Source organism: Dermacentor albipictus, chromosome 9 (assembly GCF_038994185.2).
Source record: "Dermacentor albipictus isolate Rhodes 1998 colony chromosome 9, USDA_Dalb.pri_finalv2, whole genome shotgun sequence".
In the NCBI taxonomy this organism is placed as follows: Eukaryota; Metazoa; Arthropoda; class Arachnida; order Ixodida; family Ixodidae; genus Dermacentor; species Dermacentor albipictus.
Genome location: NC_091829.1, coordinates 39,780,588 through 39,799,141, shown reverse-complemented (window position 1 = coordinate 39,799,141; position 18,554 = coordinate 39,780,588). Strand labels below are relative to the sequence as shown.

At 49.6% G+C, this 18,554-nt stretch overlaps 1 protein-coding gene across 1 annotated transcript; it reads right to left on the bottom strand.

Moving 5' to 3' along the window:
• Positions 1-4,585: 4,585 nt before the first annotated feature.
• LOC135916502 (anoctamin-10-like) lies at positions 4,586-16,654 on the bottom strand. Its single transcript, XM_065449889.2, has 5 exons — positions 16,358-16,654; positions 12,299-12,712; positions 9,457-9,699; positions 7,665-7,976; positions 4,586-5,359 (listed from the first exon to the last, which is right to left on the bottom strand). The coding sequence occupies exons 1-5, from the start codon at positions 16,592-16,594 to the stop codon at positions 4,745-4,747; spliced, it is 1,821 nt and encodes a 606-aa protein (XP_065305961.1). The 5' UTR covers positions 16,595-16,654; the 3' UTR covers positions 4,586-4,744.
• Between the last annotated feature and the right edge of the window lie 1,900 nt (positions 16,655-18,554).

Sequence of the window (18,554 nt, the reverse complement as noted above, 5' to 3'; positions counted from 1 at the left end):
TATCTGTGCAAGGTCTTCAAAATTGCTAGTTCTCTTATCGCAATTTTCATTATGTTGCCCCGGATTGCTCTGGCGCAGAGTTCGTCAGCCACTTCAAATCTGCCATTGGAATTCACTATAAATATAAAAATGCGCATTTCATCAAAGAAAATCTTTCTGTTCAACTTATTGACTGTATCCAGCTTCCTCCTTCTTTGTCCCCTCCTTAAGGAACCTGAGGAAACGTTGCAGTGTTAATATGGTTAAGCACAACTATCGCGTTTCCGTTAAAATTTTATAATTTATTAGCTAATTAATATTCCGACTTGTATTTCTCGTGTTATCTGACCACTAAAGCCACCCGCCGTGGTTGCTCAATGGCTATGGTGGTAGGCTGCTGAGCGCGTGGTCGCGGGATCAAATCCCGGCCACGGCGGCTGCATATCGATGGGGGCGGAATGCGATAACACCCGTGTACTTAGATTTAGGTGCACGTTAAGGAATTCCAGGTGGTCGAAATTTATTCATAATCGGGAAGTGGTTTGGGCAGGTAAAACCCCATAATTTAATTTTTTTGACCAGTAAAGCCGCACTGAATATAGCCTAAATCCGGACTTATGACAAATTCCCTCTTCAGTCCCCAACTTTGTGTGGGACCTTCTCCTGTCGATACGTATACGAATGGCCGCGATTTGTAACGTGTGCAACAAAGCGACAACATAAACAAACTAACATTATAATAACGTCGCTGGCTGTTGCTTGCGTGTTGAATGTGACGCGGCATTCGAGCTTTTCACGAGCTACGTCAGTAGACGTTGGCTGCCGAGCGCTTGTCGCGGTCGAGAGCCACAGGTCGAGAAACGATCGTTGAACGTAACTACAAGGACTACAAGCGTGTAACCTCGGTGTCGATTTCGCGCGGAGGCAAGCGACGACTCCTGTTTCAGAAAAGACAGCTCTTGGCATACTCCGAGCGTGGCGTCCAAGATCGGACGACTGAAAACATGGCCTCCGAAATCTTCACCGCCCGCTAGCGCCGGCTGTGCTCCAAGCCACATACGCTACAGGGAAATGTAGCCCGAGTGTGCGCGCGCTGCCCGTTTGGCGTTTCAGCTACGGCACTGTAATCCGGGTACCGCCAAAATTTCGTGACGTCATCGAACTCTGCCGCGTTAAGTACTCTGGACCAATCAGAGAGGGCGCGGCCGCCCTTTGAGCCAATCACAGCCCACGAGATTGCGAATTCGACAGTATGGCGAAATTTGACAGTGTCCAGAATGGGCATCCCTGGCGCAGGAAGGATGAACGGGCAGTACACGAGGTCGATTCGATTCGCCTACACTCTCTGATATAGTTCACGAGGCGCCGCACTTAGTTCAACATGGCGGCATCTGCGCGTCGCCATGCGTTTCACTCAGTGCAGAGAACGTGCGCGGCAAGTTCACAGCATTCGCTGCGCTCGTCACCAAGGTAGTTCAGCGCTCGCGCAGGGATTGTTGTGCTGGTTCCGCGCGAGCAAGAACTGTCATTGAACTCGCGAGGGAACTAGTCGACTAAGTGCAAGGCTTATCGACTGAAACCGTGGATATGATGTAACTTCGCACCCCTACCCCCGGCTTCGAAATTAAGGGTAAACACTGGAGAATCAACGTGAGACTCTCCAGTGTGCCTTGAATAGACTGGATGACAGGCCATTTACGGAAGCGAAGATCTTGGGAGACTGGCCTCACAGTTCGTTAGCGCAGAAAGTAGTTGGAGCGCTTTTTCACTACCTGAAGGCAACAGACTTGAGTGCCCGACTATAGACATCCTACACCTAAGTTCTCCCTCTCTCTCTCTTTCACTCCCCATTCCCCTCCCCACGTGTAGGGTAGCAAACTGGACTCAGTCTGGTTAACCTCCCTGCCTTTCCTTCTTCCCCCCCCTCTCTCTCTCTAAGGGTAAACAGTTCGCAAGACGTGGTATAAAAAAGATCAACAACGGAATAATGTGTCCGTCTTTGTCTTACGCGCTGTGATTTTTTTTTCCAAATGGAACACCAGCTACCTCACGCCGATCCCTTATGCAGCTCGGAAGAAAGCTGTGGTGTCTCCTATCAAAGGCCGAATCTTTTTGATGTATAACGTCTATTACTACTACTACCAATAACACAAGAATCGATAATGCTTTCCTTGACGCTCTGTTCTGTTCCTTATGTCACAACAAATAAACAAGTAATCAGCTACTTCGTAATTAACATTTCTCGGCTCGCAACTTGCTTTGAATTGTTCTTCACTAAGAGTTGGATGGATCAGGGTCTCGGATCGGGGCTGTCAATTATCTATGTATATAGGCATTCGCGTTTGTTTTCATGGAATGATGTAGAGGCATAATTTCCATTCCTTTGAATACCGCGCAGTTGAAGTCCGAGCTGATTTCCCATTTCGAAATAACTACTCATTACGATTCCTTTCTCTCAGTTTCGGCAAGGAAGAGTGGCTGATGCCACGGTTGCCGAGTAGGGCTTTCAATGCCACTTCAAACCCTTTTCACGAAATGATCTGACCGAATAATTCCATTCCTTTCGATTCCCCGGAATTGAAAGTCCGATATACTTCCCATTCCAGGAATAGAGAGCTTTAGCAGTGCCAAGTTACCGTACGGTAAGTGCGGTAATTCCGTACCGGTCGAGGACTGCGCATGCGCGAACTTTACCGTACGTAAAGACTTTACGTACGGCATACTAGACGATTCGGCTGGTACCGTGTTTCGCGAGCCGAGCTGCACCAAGCCAAAGCAGTGAGAAGCAGGTGTCTGCCACAGAATCCACGCCGTGAATGTTCGAGTCTCACGTGCGTTTTTCGCGATGATAGGACCAAGGCACGAGTTAACACTTATTCGCCTGCTGCGACCCGACGAAGTAGTAGCAAGACAGCCCTACTAACAGGGAGGAAACTTCGGCTGAACTGAACTTGTAGCCGTACCTTTCTAATAAGCGTTTAGTATACTCTGGCCGAATGAGAAAAAAAGAATATTAAGAAAAGCGAAAGTCAACTAAAAAAACAGAACATAAAAAGTGGCATAAAAAAGCATTTTAGGTTGGTGGCGTCATTTAGTGACGCAGAGTTAGAAGGGACGCAGTGTTCTTACAGCAATAACTTACTATATTCTATTGTCTGCTGCTGTAAAGTGCCGGCAGTGGTGCAACTGACAACAAACATTCCTCTTTTTATATGTTGCTCAGACAAAAACACCTATGTAACAAAAATATTTTGCACGTGTTTAAATTAAATTATGGGGTTTTACGTGCCAAAACCACTTTATGATTATGAGGCACGCCGTAGTGGAGGACTCCGGAAATTTCGACCACCTGGGGTTCTTTAACGTGCACCTAAATCTAAGTACACGGGTGTTTTCGCATTTCGCCCCCACCGAAATGCGGCCGCCGTGGCCGGGATTCGATCCCGCGACCTCGTGCTCAGCAGCCTAACACCATAGCCACTGAGCAACCACGGCGGGTGTTTTGCACGTGTTGCAGGACGAAGTGTCAAAATGAATATTTCACACTCAGCACATAGGTATTGTACTCTGCAATGCCCCAATGTTACCTGCTATCATCATTATGACATTACCGTACGCTTAGGGCAGCACACGCCGTTAAAACGTCTTCGGTCATCGTGGTATGTTGGTACGAAAAGGTAATACCGTACCGTATAGTGCACTTACCGTACCGTAATACGGTACTGCTAAAAGTCTCTAATGACAGCGCATCACCGTTGCTTTCATTCGTTTACAGCGAGGCGCCCACAACGTAACAAACTTGGCAACGTGCTTTCGTATTCTAGACAGCATGACCGAAATGCTTGAGTACAGGTGCGTGCCCGAACACGTGATGTTTCCCGTGCAAAAGTGCAATAGCATTCACGGATACGAAGCCCTTGAATTCCCGTTCCATTGCGACAAATGTAGGGACAATCCCATTTCCATTACGTTTTCACAGTCGGTAACGATTCCAATCCTGCTAAATTACGGGATTCAAAAAAAAAAAAGAAGAAAAGCGTGAATAATTCTAGAATGTACCCGATTCTCGAATGGAACTCCGCAACAGTTGTACCCAAAGTATACACCCCTTTGTGTAGAGTATGTTGTATGCTCGGCTTATGAGCAGAGAAACAATTTATTCAGTGTCGATTTTCGGTTTAGTTATGAACTCATGGGCTTATCTTATTTACAATAATTTTTATGTCACAATGAGAGCGCACGAAATATGACTTGGAGTATACAGCTGGGTACATTCTTAGGTTTCAGCTAAGAGGAGATCGAAGCATTTACAGACATTTGCAAGTCATCTCGCAAAACCGCAAGTTAATGATATGACTATGTCAATATGGCGAAAATAAACGAACACAAATTACCAACCAGACATAGTACACAAGTTATTACTGTGGCACTCATTGGGAAACAAACTCAACTCAGTGACAATACGAATCACGAGAAAGTGCGATACACAAGGCTCAGCAAGGAGAAATGAAGAAAAAAAAAAGAATAACGCGGATATCCTTAGCAAACGGTTACGGATGTCCTAAGCGTTAACGATTGGAGATAAATTTGAACGACGATGCGGCCATAAACATATAGAATATTCCCTTTTATTCCGCGCGCAAAAATAACACATATTAATGCTTTCTGCTAGCTGCATACTTGCAACGGAAACATAACAGACAAAACACGAGTATCACGAAATTCAATTTCGCTCCGCTGGCTCGACCGACACCGCCCCGCCGCTTCACGCGGCCAACACCGGAGAGTAGTGCGGGCAGTGAACCTCCGAGCGCAGCGCGTACTGCAGCGTCAACTTGAGAAGCAACACCACGTGTTCGATGCCCACCAGAAAGAGCACAAACTCCATGTCCGTGAAGAGCCGGGAGAGGGCGCTCAGCGAGTCCGGGTTCTCGACGCAGATGAGCGCGATGTTGGACGGCACGGCCAGGAAGCCTATGGCGCGGAACGCGGGCTCCCAGATGCCGATGCCCTCGTGGCCGATCTTCAGGGGCCGCTGGAAGACCACGGTCAGCTTGTAGCCGACGATGAGCATCTCCATCAGGTTGCCGAAGAAGGCGATGAGCGGCGCCAGCGGCACGACGGGCCCGAAGAGGAAGACGAAGGCGAACTGCGAGAACATCTTGTAGTAGTCGACGTACGTGCTCGTGTACCTGACCATGTCCGCCTCGCTGAGGACGCTGTGGACGCCCGGCAGGTAGGTGGACTCGCGCCGCATCATGTGACGCACCAGGCTGCTGAAGTGACGCACCGCCCGCGGCATGACGGTCTCGACGAGGTTGTCCTTGGTGAAGGACAGCAGGAGCTGGATGTAGACCTGCTTGCGCAGCAGCTGGATGTCCTGGAAAGGAAGGCCTCGGTGTAGGCTCTTTTCGGCAGCACTTACGCGCTTGGCTAGTGCGAATAAGGCGGAGTACCGGAAGACGAAGGAGAACACAGAACGGAAGGCATCATCATCATCGCCATTAAAATCTAGCGTTACATTTGAACAGGGATAGCCTAGTTGAATAATCGTACGCCGGGCTCGTATTACAAACATGTCCGGCATGCCATGCGCTATGCGAGACAAATTTAAAGCTCGACGACTGTATTATACAGCTTTAGCCAAGTGCGAGCTGAAGTGAGCAACACAGCTACGATCCTCTGAGCAACACAGGATCGTATCTGTTCCTGCGTGCACTAGGAAAAGTCCTGCATGCTTGTTGGCTTTAAGAAAATTCTGGTCACTGCAGCTATGCTAAAAGGCTGACCTAAAGTTCATTCGAAATGTCAGACCAGCCACTCTTCCGGAGTATCAGAGACCCTGCACTAATACAATGTGTATAATACCATGTCTTCCTGTGAAAAGGCATGGTTTTCCACAACAATTGGCCGTCAAAGCACTCTATGTTCCATTAGTTCAACCTCTTTCACCGGAACAAAAAAAAAAGCGTCTTCGAGGGTGATGTCCATGACAAACGTCAATCTGGACAAAAAGCGCAGTATTGGGGACATTCACGAAAAAGACGAGGCACAGACGTTCTTGCCATTGTGTTCTTAACCCTGGTTGACAAGGTGGATTTTGCAAGTTGCCCAAACCTATGTGCTTGTCCAAGTCTCGTCCGTGTCTTTATCACTGCACTGTTTGTCAGGACGAATTAGCAATCCGTTCGAATCTACAAATTAAGGAATTGGGCTAGCTGCTTATGCACGACTTGAACATTGCAGTACACAGACCGACTAGGTCCTCAACTTGGGCAAGGACAAGGGGTTTGCATCAGAATTTCGAAATGGGGCTATCAATTATCAAAACGATTACTGTTCGTTCTTGTAGAATGGTGTAGCGGCATATCTCTACATCGATTCCGTGGCGATGAAGGCCTGGGATAAATATCCGATCCCCCAAGTGGCTGTGTATTAAACATTCATTTTCTTATTCGGGCGAGGAGGAATGGTTCACATTAGCTGCGGAGTGAGAGTGTCAGTTCTATTCCCGTTCCTTTTCGTGGGAATGAAGTCTTCAAGCGAAGCCTACACACTTTGGAAAACATCCTGTATTATAGATAAATGGAAGCTTACTATGCTTACCACTTAGTAGGGACTTGTCTCGGCTTGCAAGCGGAACGCTTGCGTCGCCTACTGCCAGCTGGCATATGCCCTACAGCGACACGACCAGCTATGATCGCGGAGCACACGACAACAGGTACTACAATACACTGCTTGAAATGAAACACCACACGGACCTTACAGTACACATTTGATACGCAGCATGAATTATGTCTTGGGGGAAGTCCCGATCAGCCCTCCCCTCTCCGCCCCCCACACCCAAATAAAAGGTCAGTGGAAATTGAGCGCTAAATGCGAAACAAATGTGTTAGTATTAGGTCCCACCTCTTTAAGGTCCCGGATCCATGATTTAAACCCCATTAGCCACATTGTGAAGTGGTGGTCAGGAGCTCGCTCGACACAAGTCCTGCCTCTACTAGGTGCGATGTGCAACTGGCGGTGGCCAGACAACCGCAATTCACATTACGTGTATCTTAGGCGTAACCTTAAACGACAGGAACATAGAGGTGTGGATCAGAGAGCAAACGGTGATAGTCGATATTCTAGTTGACATTAGGAAAAAAAAGGGAGCTGGGCAGGCCGTGCAATGCGTAGCGCAAATAACCGGTGGATAATTAGATGTACACAGTGGGTGTAGGGGAAGGGAAGTGCTGTCGAGGATGACAGAAAATTAGGTGGGGTGCTGAAATTAGTAAATTTGCAGGCGCAAGTTCAAATGAGTTAGCGCCAGACATGGGTAAGCGGAGATTGCTGGAAGAGGCCTTCGTCTGCAGTGGACATAAAAGTAAGCTGCTGCTGCCGCTGATACCATACATACATACATACATACATACATACATACATACATACATACATACATACATACATACATACATACATACATACATACATACATACATACATACATACATACATACATACATACATACATACATACATACATACATACATACATGCTTTTCTCCGCTCTGCCGTCTACTTTCTGCCTCTACCACGTCACTTACTTCCCACACTTCACACACATGCACTTTCTGTTTTTTCCACTTTGACACGCCTAACGCTACCGCATTAAAAAAGAGAAAGCAAGAAAAGAAGCATGCCTGCAGGTAGAAGGCGGTGTAGAAGAGGCTTCCGAAGCGGCCGAAGAAGTCGAACACGATGAGCTTGTAGGTGAGGTGCTGCAGGTACTCGGCCTGCGTCTGGTGGTTCTCCCACTCGGTCATCCGCTGGCTGATGGCCCGGTACACGTCCGAGAAGGCCATGCCCACCAGCGTGTTCATCACGCCCGGAACGACGCGCGCCACGACGTCGCAGAGCGCCGAGCTGGGGAACGCGCCGGTCACGAACGCCTCGAACGTCAGGTACTGGTACTGCTGCAGGACGCACAGCAACACGCAGAACAGCACCACCACCTGCGCTGGAGCCGGGGGGAAGTGATTGGCTGACGCGTTCGCTGGCCGCGTGTTGGGGAACGTGCGTTTTCTACATTATGAGCTGTTTCCACCCACTTTGGACGTATGTAACGGAAAATATGGGGCGATCCTGATGGCAGTGCCGTCTCAGCGTCTCAAAACGCAAGTATTCACGAAGGTCGAGCCAAGGAGGCTTAAAAAAATGCAGCAGATCCAACGTGCCCTGTTAAAATCCAGATACAGCGAAGGCTTCCCCTTGGAGCCGCAGATGGGACCGTCCACGCAATCGCCAGACGGCGCAACGTGTACGCAACGTTTCCCTCCCTGCCGTGTCATCACGGCCCCTTCGCCCTCTCCCCCAGCGGCCAACGACCCGCATACGCGGGTCAGTGTTCTATGGCTGGCCGCCGGTGCATGCGTCCGTGGCGTGATGGTTTCGATATCAGGATTCGGTGCAAGAGACCCTGGGCTCAAATCCTGCCGTCGGATAACCTTTTTATATTGCTAGTCAGTTATTTCTTGCGCAGAACTTCCGTAAAAGTGACGAGTTTACGAAGGCCTATGAAGCCAGGAGGAGCAAGCTTAGGCCATATCGAGGTTTAGGGAAATCCACGTACTACCCATGCTGGCTGAAACCACCCCAATTACAGCTCCCGTAGACACTAGTGCCAGAATTCCATGTGGGAAACTCCATGGTGTGAGCCATCGCGTCTAGGAGCTGCCGTCCCGCAGCGATGTGCGAGCTATTTGGCGAGAACGCAGCAGCAGAATCAGGTGGCAGCCGCGGTCACGAAAACATACAACTGCAGGGGGTTCGCAAAGAAAGCCCTTAACCATGAGATGGCTAAAATATTAATGCTAGAGCTGACGCTGTGGATTCCTTTAAATCCATAACTAAACTAAAAAAGGACATCAGTATGAAAAGTCACGATATAAATCCTAAAGCAGAAATATGCTCGGTAAAAATAAATAGATAAAGCTTAAATTTTTAGACGACCAGTCAGCAGTCTTTAAACTTCAGGGTGATTCAGTTTAGGAGACCCTTTTCATAATTAACAAGTGTGCTTTTTTGCAGCACACGTATGCTCAAATGATGGCGGCACTGGTCATTGTTTAAATGAAGACGAAGTGCTAGCTCCCCGTTCTTTCGTCACCAGCGCCACGTCTACATTTTCCATATCTTTATACAAGAAAACTGTGCTTCCCTAGACGCTGTTTGCAAAGAATGACTACGCTGCCACTAGTGGGCCTAATTGGGCATAAGTGGTTCTGGCAGGAAAGCTAGCTTTACAACTGTGAAAAGTGTCAGCCAAAAACTCGATGCACGAGCGGCTTTCACATCCTACACCGCCCTAGAAAAGTCCGGCCGGCAATCGACGAACCCGCGACCTCCGCACTCTGCAGCCGGACGCCACGTAGGTCGTCACCGCGAAGCAGCCGAATGCATGCAGGTACACGAGAAAGCGCCGCGAGAGGGCACCTGCGAGATGAGCATGCGGAACGCCCTCTGGGCGAGCATGTTTTCGCCGTAGGCGAAGAGCAGCCGGTTCTTGAGCGGCGCCACGTGCTCGTGCAGGCCCCAGAAGCAGGACAGGTGGTCGGCCCGCTTGCGCCACACCTCGAGGATGACCGTGTTCCACAGCAGGTTGAAGAAGACGCCCGATATGCGCCACGTGAGAGAGTCCCTGTGCACCATCACCAGGACGCCGACCGTCATCGGCACCTGCGCAGAACGCGCCGTTTACACACGCCAATAGGTGGTGTCTAAAAACATTGCGGTCGTGAGCCTACGAGATTCGTTTTTTATTACTCGGAGACCGTTTACATGCACCAGTAGGTGATGTCTAAAAACATGGCGGTCATCAGCCTACGAGATTTATTTTTTATTACTCGGAGGAAACCGTCACCGGAAGCGTGCCCTCCGAGACTGCAACGGCACACCTTTCGGAGGCCAAATTGAAAGCATAGAGTGTTATAATAAAAATCACTAGAGGTAACGCCAGCGCTAGTGTCCACGCAAGTTGCCAGTGTGGCGGTTCAGCCAACATGGGAGTGATGAACAGTACGTGGATTTGCCTCGAATTGGCGGTTATGGTTACAAACGGTGTGGCGACTTTGAAATTCATGAATTTTCAGCACAATGACACCTCATAAATTTACAAATACAACAATTCGCAGTGATTATGCACGTGCTAAACGACTTGTCACCCTCCCGTGTTTACCAGCATACGACTGTGTGAAAATTCAAAAAGAAGAAATAAAGCGTATAATATAACCCCCAAGAGCGTCAAAACCAAGCACAATGATTGGTTTCACACTACCATGCTCTAACAAGTCGCTTTCAGCACTGCGGAAGCTGCAGGGCTCCTCAGCCAATAAGAAGGCCGAATTACCCTCAAGATGTGTTCCTCCGCACCGCGTCGTCTGCTCAGCGTCACAGTATCTCGGTTTATACGACGCACAAGCGCAATGGTTCAAACATGTCATATATCGTTGTAAAGTATCATATCTGCCAAGAAAAAGATAAAGCAATCTAATTCCGCCAATAATCAGACAGTTACGTCCACAACTATATTTTGCTGCGAAAGGTACGCCTCGCACCTTCGGCGTGCTGAAAATTACTTGTGTAGGAAACTGTGGTTGAAAGGGTGTTCAATATTTACAGCCATGGCCCCGAATGGCACTGGAAAACACTCGCAGGGCTAACCGTGTACACATATACAAATATCCACGAAACCTGACAGAACGGCGGCCGCCGCGCTAGCCTACCGCACGCGTATATATCCGGAAGGTGCGCGTTTGGCCTTCACCTGTGGCAACACGTCTTTTCGTCCACTTTCGTTTTGCTCGTTTCTTGCTCGATTGCGCGCGGCGAAGGAAGGTTAGGTAGCGATGAGTTTTCATTCACATAGAGTTGATATAACTAACTCTAGAGCAAAAGCTTCCCATGGCGCCTAGGCACTGAAATCGGCAACCGCAAGGGCGCGGCCATGTTGCCCCTCTGCGGACGACGAGATGCGATTCAGGCGAGACGCACAATCAAAGCGATTCTGAGCCTCCCTCAGTATGGTGGCATCATCTATTTCAGCCGCCTGCAGACGCATTCTTTCAAGGGTCGAAAATCTAACTTTGAAATTTTTCAAACAGCGATAGGACCTTTATAAAAAAATATTCGAAATGAACTTGACACACTGTTACACACACGTGCTACGTGTAAACAGTTGCTTTTGCATTGTATATTTATTATGTTTAGCGTTACAAATATGAGAAGTAGCAACATGGCGGCGTCCTTTCAGTTCCCACATTTTTCGCCCAGCTATTCGACTAAGTATAGCAACTTCACGCTTTTTTTTTCGTTGTTAACGCGTTCGCAGCAATGCAATAAGCTTTTCAAAACGGCGCTGAGGCAGCTTTACCTCCGACTTCCTATGAAAATAAATATGAAAGGCGAAAATTTCAATCGCCATTGGCTGCATCAATTCTTTGGTGAGATTTGTCGCATTTAGAAAAGTAATGTAAAGATTCAGTAAAGGTCTTTAAACTTTCGAAGTTCAGTCTTTCGAGTCTTTTAAAATACGATTCAGTTCCATCTTTAGCGACAACGCAATAGTAACTAGGACCACACAGGCGCTCTCAGAATCTATGACATCAGTGAAAGATGGCGCGTGAACTTTAAGACGGCGTCAACATCGTCTTTCTTTCTTTCTGGCTTTCAATCATTCTCTCGCGGTAGGAGCGGCATTTCTTTTATATTGCGCCAAGATAACTCCCTAATAAAGCGTAAATGATTTTTCTAATTTAGCAGACCCGCTTGAATTCCGTGCTTCATCTTGCCCCCATCGGCTACGCTGGCGCCGCGGCATGGAAACGGATCCGCCACAACATCCGGTAATCCGGCAAGCTCGGGCGGTTTGCAGGATTAGCGGGGGGCGTAAACGTGAGCGCGCACATTGGTGGGGCCACCTGGTGGGCAAATCTCAATTACATTAACACAGAGCCAGTTACTATATTGTTCTTATCTGCTGGTGTAAATTTTCGACAGCGACATAATCGTGTTCACAATTACGCCGTTGCCGAAAATTTGCACCAGCAACGAAGCAGAGTATAGTAGGTTACTGCAATTTTAGCTCTGTCTTTGTCTGGTAGAGCGCTACATCACCAGGCGGCTGCACCACCCCGGCCGCTCACGTTTACGCCCCCGACCATCCGGCAATCCGCCCAAACTACCCCCGTTTGCCGGAATAGCGGACACGCTAAAAGTATCTAATAATAGAACGCCACGTCGAGCCACCGCGGCCCGGCAGACAGTTGCCGGCGCTCACCATGAGCGACCAGGTGTAGAAGCTGAGGAAGGCGTAGTAGAAGGCGATGCGGATGCCGAAGTACACCTTGATCATGTGCACCGGTATGGTCAAGTGTGAGAGCCACTGGCGCCGTATGGCGCTCAGCAACTCGTAGTCGTGCGGCGGGAACAGCGCCGTCAGGATGCCCGCCCGCTGGCACACGGCGAACACGCTCTGGCCGGGGTGGACGAGCACGCAGCGCTGCTCGAGTCCCACCACCTCGGTGAGCTGCTCGGCGCGGATGCTGTCGATGACGTTCTGCACGATCTCCTGGCGCTCGGCGAGCGAGAAGAGCTCCTCCGGGCGGGCCTCCTCGCCGCGCCCGAAGTCGCGCCAGTGCGCCAGCACGAACGGCTTCTCGGAGCCCGAGCGGTGCATCTTGAAGACTCCCACCTGGGGCGCGCGTCGCAGTCGTGGAAACAACGTTAATTCGTCAGTCGGGAATTTTACGTCCCATGGGGGGAAACATGGAGAGAAACAGAGAACAAGAAACTATAGACCGTTTTATCGGCGAGGAGAAGCCTCAAACCAGAGCGCCGCGCTGCTTCTCCTGCTCGCACGGGTATGTGTGGATCCCAGCGTCAGCTTGGAACGGTAGCGGGTTCATTGCGAATTAGCGGGATTCCAACGTGCTCCGTCTGTGATTGCTGCAGTGTCAGATGACTCAAGGTGTGCCTTGAGTCATCTTGCGTCTTGTGTGTGCCATCGCTTTGTGTCCGTGTCCTTTACGAGCAACACTGTACATACTTGTGGTACACCAACAGGCCCAAGTATGTCAGTGTCGAGCGAAAGTATGTTGAAACCTGAGTTTAAACTGCCGTGAACAGCCCTATGTCGTGTCAGTTAGTGAAGATAGCAGCAATTAGTAACGTCGCCAGAGTCAAGTCCCACCTGTTTCCAAGCGGTCAAGAACAACAGGACGACGCAGCGTCAAAGGCAGCCATCGATGCTTGGGATTGGCCCTTGGAACATGAACAGCCGGCAGAAGCAAAGTCAGCCAAGGAGGAGGACAGGCGGCTGCGAGATTGTGTTGTCGCGCTGTCATCGACGACCGATGTTCTGGCACTGGCGAGGGAAAATACAGTCGTTTTTCTCACGGCCAAGCATGGTATATCTGTGAGGAATGACTGGAAGTATGAGGTGTCATTCCACAGACAGCTGCGTGCATCAAACGGTGACTCTGTCTGTGCCATGCTGTGCTTGCCAATGAGCTCCCAGAAGAGGAGCTACCAGGGAGGACCTGACTGGACCTGCATTGTGGTCGGCTTCAAATCCGGCTATGTCCGCATGTACACTGAGGACGGGCGCCTTCTTCCGAACCATGGCTCCTTCACGAAGAGCCCGTGCTGTCACTGAAGTGCCAGACGTACGTGGCGCGTCGTTTCAGCGCGTTCGGAGAGCAGCAAGATGAAGTGCGGGTCACTTATCCTCATGCCATCGTGTGTCTCGAGGGCTTCGGTTTGTTCCAGACACTTCGAGCTTGGCGGAATCAGTTGGCTAGAGGTGGCGCTGGCAACTAGTATCCCTCGGTGACTTCCCTGCCGTTGAGCTACAAAAAGTGGGGGCCCCAGGACATACATCATGTGGGAGGCCGTAGGAACCGAGGCTCCGCGGCTGTTCGACCAGATATGAAGTATTCAATGTCAACGGGCTATCACTGTACTATATTCGGCTTCAAGATAACTTTTGTAACGTATGTAAAGGGCACCCTCAGCCGCGGTGGCCCCGTTGACTCCGCCGCTGCGGTTGCAGACGAGTATCGGCTTTGGGTTGCCAGGGGCGGTATTCTGTAAGAGTCCACCTAGTGGACTGTCCATTTTGGCCGCTGCTGATTGGATGCAGCTGTACGAGGGTGGAGGAGACGAGCTGCCCTAGCCAATCAGCAGCGGCCGAAATGGAGAGTCCACTAGGGGGACTCTTACTGAATACCGTCCCAGCATACAGAGAAGTGGCTTGACGGCATCAGCTTCGTCGTGTGCATGTTCAGAAGATTTTGTTCTCTGTGAGCGCACGGCGACAAACCCGGCACCCACGATCAAACTGGGGATATGAACGGAAGGTATGCATTTTAGCCGGTCAACTAGTGCCAATTGACGAAGTCAACTATTTCTTCGTGCACGTAGAATAAATATATTCTGTTCAAATTTGTTCAAAGATTATCACGCCTGACAAACAATGTTCTAGTGGAAGCTTACCGGGGGACGTATTATGGAAACAGTGCGTGCCGTCAATGATAACGAAGGTGTGTTCTTTTTAGCTTTGTAACCTACCAAACGCTTGCCTATCGTGTACCGGCCATACCTAGTTCACATAGGCTCTCCCGTGCTTCCGACTCTCTCCGGCAAGCGGTCTGGCCGAAGGCGCGATGCCGCGTGCTTTATTACTTCACAAAATAAAGCTGCTGTTGCAACGACTGTAGTTCATTTTTTTTCAGCTCTCTCCGAGTCAGTGAGGTGCCATTGCACGGGTGCCACTCGAGACTAAAGAGTGCGCATATTCTCCAAGCGTGTCGCGTGCGTCAGGTTGGTTGTGGCATACTCGCGGTTAAGTCACCGGTTGTTTTGTCCGTGTCAACAGCCTTTCCGGTCGATTATTTTACATGTGATCATTTTGTAAAGATCGATGCCCGGTGCCAGGTAAACGATGCGTAGAAAATCGTACCGCTAAAACATTTTAGGAGCACGAAAGATAGCAAAACGTGCTTCCTCCGAGCTTCGCGGTTACCTGCATTGGGATGTGTGGTGGTGCGGCGCACCGCATCGCGCAAGTAGACACCGGATTGTTGTCACTTGAGTGATAACTCAGTAGAGTTCTAGGCGAGACATACAATAACACGCTGCAAGTAGGCCACGTATCGGCATCGCTTAGTCTTGACTCGCCTCCTATTTCGATCGCAGGCAGAGCTGTGGCAGCGCGCCTATGCCCGTCGGCGTTCGATATCGCGGCTAAATTGAAGCTCAAAGCTTAGTGACGACGCGATAAGAAGTTTCGCAACCCAAAAACTTGACAGCTCCCAGGAAAACGCGATAACGTGCTACTAGTCTTCCAGAGCACGTCTGCCGTGCACCCTCCAGCGCGATCCCACATACCAGCATGGCGCCGGTCGGTAGACGGCGCTGTGATCGCAATATGGCGGCGCCCTCAACAATATGTTCTTTACTGTATAGAACGCGCAACTGGCGATGGGAACAAAGACAGAGGACTGAGCGAAGTGGAATAAATTCGCGATTTACAGAAAAAAAAAGAAAGACGCGTTCATATTTTGTTACCTTTTTGGGCGTTTCATTTAGCTCCCAGAAAGCGTTCATGTCGTCCTTGCATTTCCTTGCCTGTGTCTGTTCCGTGGTGCATATTATGTAAGAAATACGGTAGGTGTAACTTAAGACGGCAGTGGCGTATCGCAGGAATTCTTTTCTTTCGCGCGCGCGTGTGTGTGTGTGTGTGCGCGCGGGGGAGGGGGAAGGTGCTTTTGCATGTTGTTTTATGTCCAGGTATCCTTGATACTCAAAACTATTTCCGAGGGAGGCACGTTCCCGGTGCCCCCATCAACCCTGCTCTATTAAATCGAATTACGTGATTAAACGTCCGAAACCCACAGGCTACGACAGCCGTCGTAGTGGATGGCTCCGACACGTATTTTGACTACGTGGGGTTCATGAATGCCCGACTAAATTTAAATGCACGAACATTTTGGCATTCCGCTCCCGTCTGGATGCCGCTACCGAGGTCTAGAGTCGAACCCTTGTCCGGAGGTCAAGACACACACAGGTCCAGAACGCGCGAGGCACGCCTGCACTTCGGACTGCGCATGGCAACATTAGCGATAACACGTGGCCCGAAACTGGCTGGATATGACCATTCGCGGCTGCATTTACGAGACACCTTGTCTCATCTTGCTCAGCTGGTCGGCCAATGCTCGGGCAGTTGCTGTGGCCGTCAGGAGCGCCCTCTGGACGAGTGTCTCGACCTCCCTGCACTTGGGCGTTCTGCGCCTTTCACACCGAGCACGAATGGCGTTTCGATCGGTCGCGCGCGCACCTTCTCGGCGATTGCCGGCGCGTCCTCGGGCTTGAGTCGCACGAGCAGGAGCCACTGGGAGTTGCGACGCACGGAGACGGTCTCGACCAGCAGTCGCTCGCCGCGAAGCAGGTCGGCCAGCCAGTACGCCGTGTCCTCGGTGCCCCGCACGATCATGGCGAACTCGACGCGGGACCCCGACCCGTCGGCCCCCACGGCGGCCGCGCCGCCTGGACCGGCGGCAGGCCTGGCCGCCATGGGCGTTCTACGCGACGCCGCCTGCTGCCGCCATCTTTGTTTTCTTCTTTGCGCAGCTAGGTGTCAGTTCGTTGGTTGTTCCTCAGGGAAATGATGAAAGTGATGATCATGATGATCACATACAGTGGCGCATACCCGCAACTGGGATGTATGTAGAAGTAAGAGAGAGAAGGGAAGACGGAAAGGCAGGGAGGTTAACCAGACTGAGTCCAGTTTGCTACCCTACACGTGGGGAGGGGAATGGGGAGTGAAAGAGGGAGAGAGAGAACTTAGGTGTAGGATGTCTATAGTCGGGCACTCAAGTCTGTTGCCCTCAGGTAGCGAAAAAGCGCTCGAACTGCTTTCTGGGCCAATGAACTGTAGCGAACCTTCCACGACGTGACGCAACACTGCTGTGTCGGCTCTGGGTAGGAGTAGCATTCACCAACTCCTACAGCTATCGTATTGGAATGGCGGATTCACCAACGTGCGCTAGGTGCAAGTGTGAAGAGACCATCAGTCACCTTCTGAGCCACAGTTCTCGCTTCGATAATCAACGTGAGACTCTCCAGTGTGCCTTAAATAGACTGGATGACAGGCCATTTACGGAAGCGAAGATCTTGGGAGCCTGGCCTCACAGTTCATTGGGATGTATGTAATAATAAAATGTAATAATACCGTGTAAAGCTACAAATTAATCACCATCGTCATCGTCAACCTGTTTCTAGGTCCGCTGCAGGGCGAAGGCCTCTCCAAGCGATCTCCAATTCCGATTACAGCTGTTTTGCGCTACCTGATTCCAGCTTGCTCCTGCCAATTTTCTAATTTCATAACGCCGACTAGCCTTCCGTCCCTGACTGCGCGTCCCTTCCCTTGCACCCTAATTGTCCACCAGTTATTTGTCTTATACATTACATGGCCTGCTCAGCTCAATTTTGTTTTGCCTCTTCAGGCCAACTAGAACCTACACTATCCTCGTTCTCTGTTCGCTCTCTGATCCACGCTGCTTTCTTCCTGTCTCTTAGCATTACGCCGAACATCTTTCGTTCCGCCGCTCCTTGCGCAGTCCTTGTTTGTTTGTCTCCACGAGAGGTTCATACCGGTTCTCCAGTTTCTTTGGTAACTTCCAAGGAATTATTATTAATATTTAACAGTATGTGAATATTTACCTAAGAATGTACTATACATAGAAATGCACTATAAATACAGAAGGAATTCAAAACTGAAAAAATAAAGAGATGAAGAGAAGAAAGAAACGAGGATCCCTTGGGAATGAGTGAAGCAAAACTGGGAGTTTCCTTGAGGATTTTAGAGACAGAGAGAGAGAAAAACGAAAAAAAAAGCACCGATGATTACGATACTCTTTAGTACGAAATTTGAGCGCAGCTCAATATGTCCATTTCGCGATGTACTCTCTCTCTCTCTCTCTCTCTCTATATATATATATATATATATATATATATATATATATATATATATATATATATATATATATATATATATATATATATATATATATATATATAAACGAGAAGAAAGGGGGTTAACCGTGGGACCCGATAATTATTAGTCATATATTGAGAAGCCAACAAACACTGACACCAAGTACAACATAGGGGAAATTGCATGTGCTTAATAAATGAAATAAAGTAATGATAAATTAATGGAAATTAAAGTGGATGAAAAAACAACTTGCCGCAGGTGGGAACCGAACCCACAACCTTCGCATGTCGCGTGCGATGCTCTACCAATTGAGCTACCGCGGCGGCGTTTCCCCATCCACTTTCTTGGGTATTTATGTGTACTAGTAGAAGCCTGGGAGTGAACCCTGGGAGTAGAACCCCAGGGTTCACCGACCTCGTGCGACCTCGTGCTCAGCAGCCCAACACCACAGCCTCTGAGCAACCACGGCGGCTATGCGGGTGCAAGAGTGAACAAGGCTCGACAGTAGAAGTTACGCCTGCGCGCACTTCAAACGGCT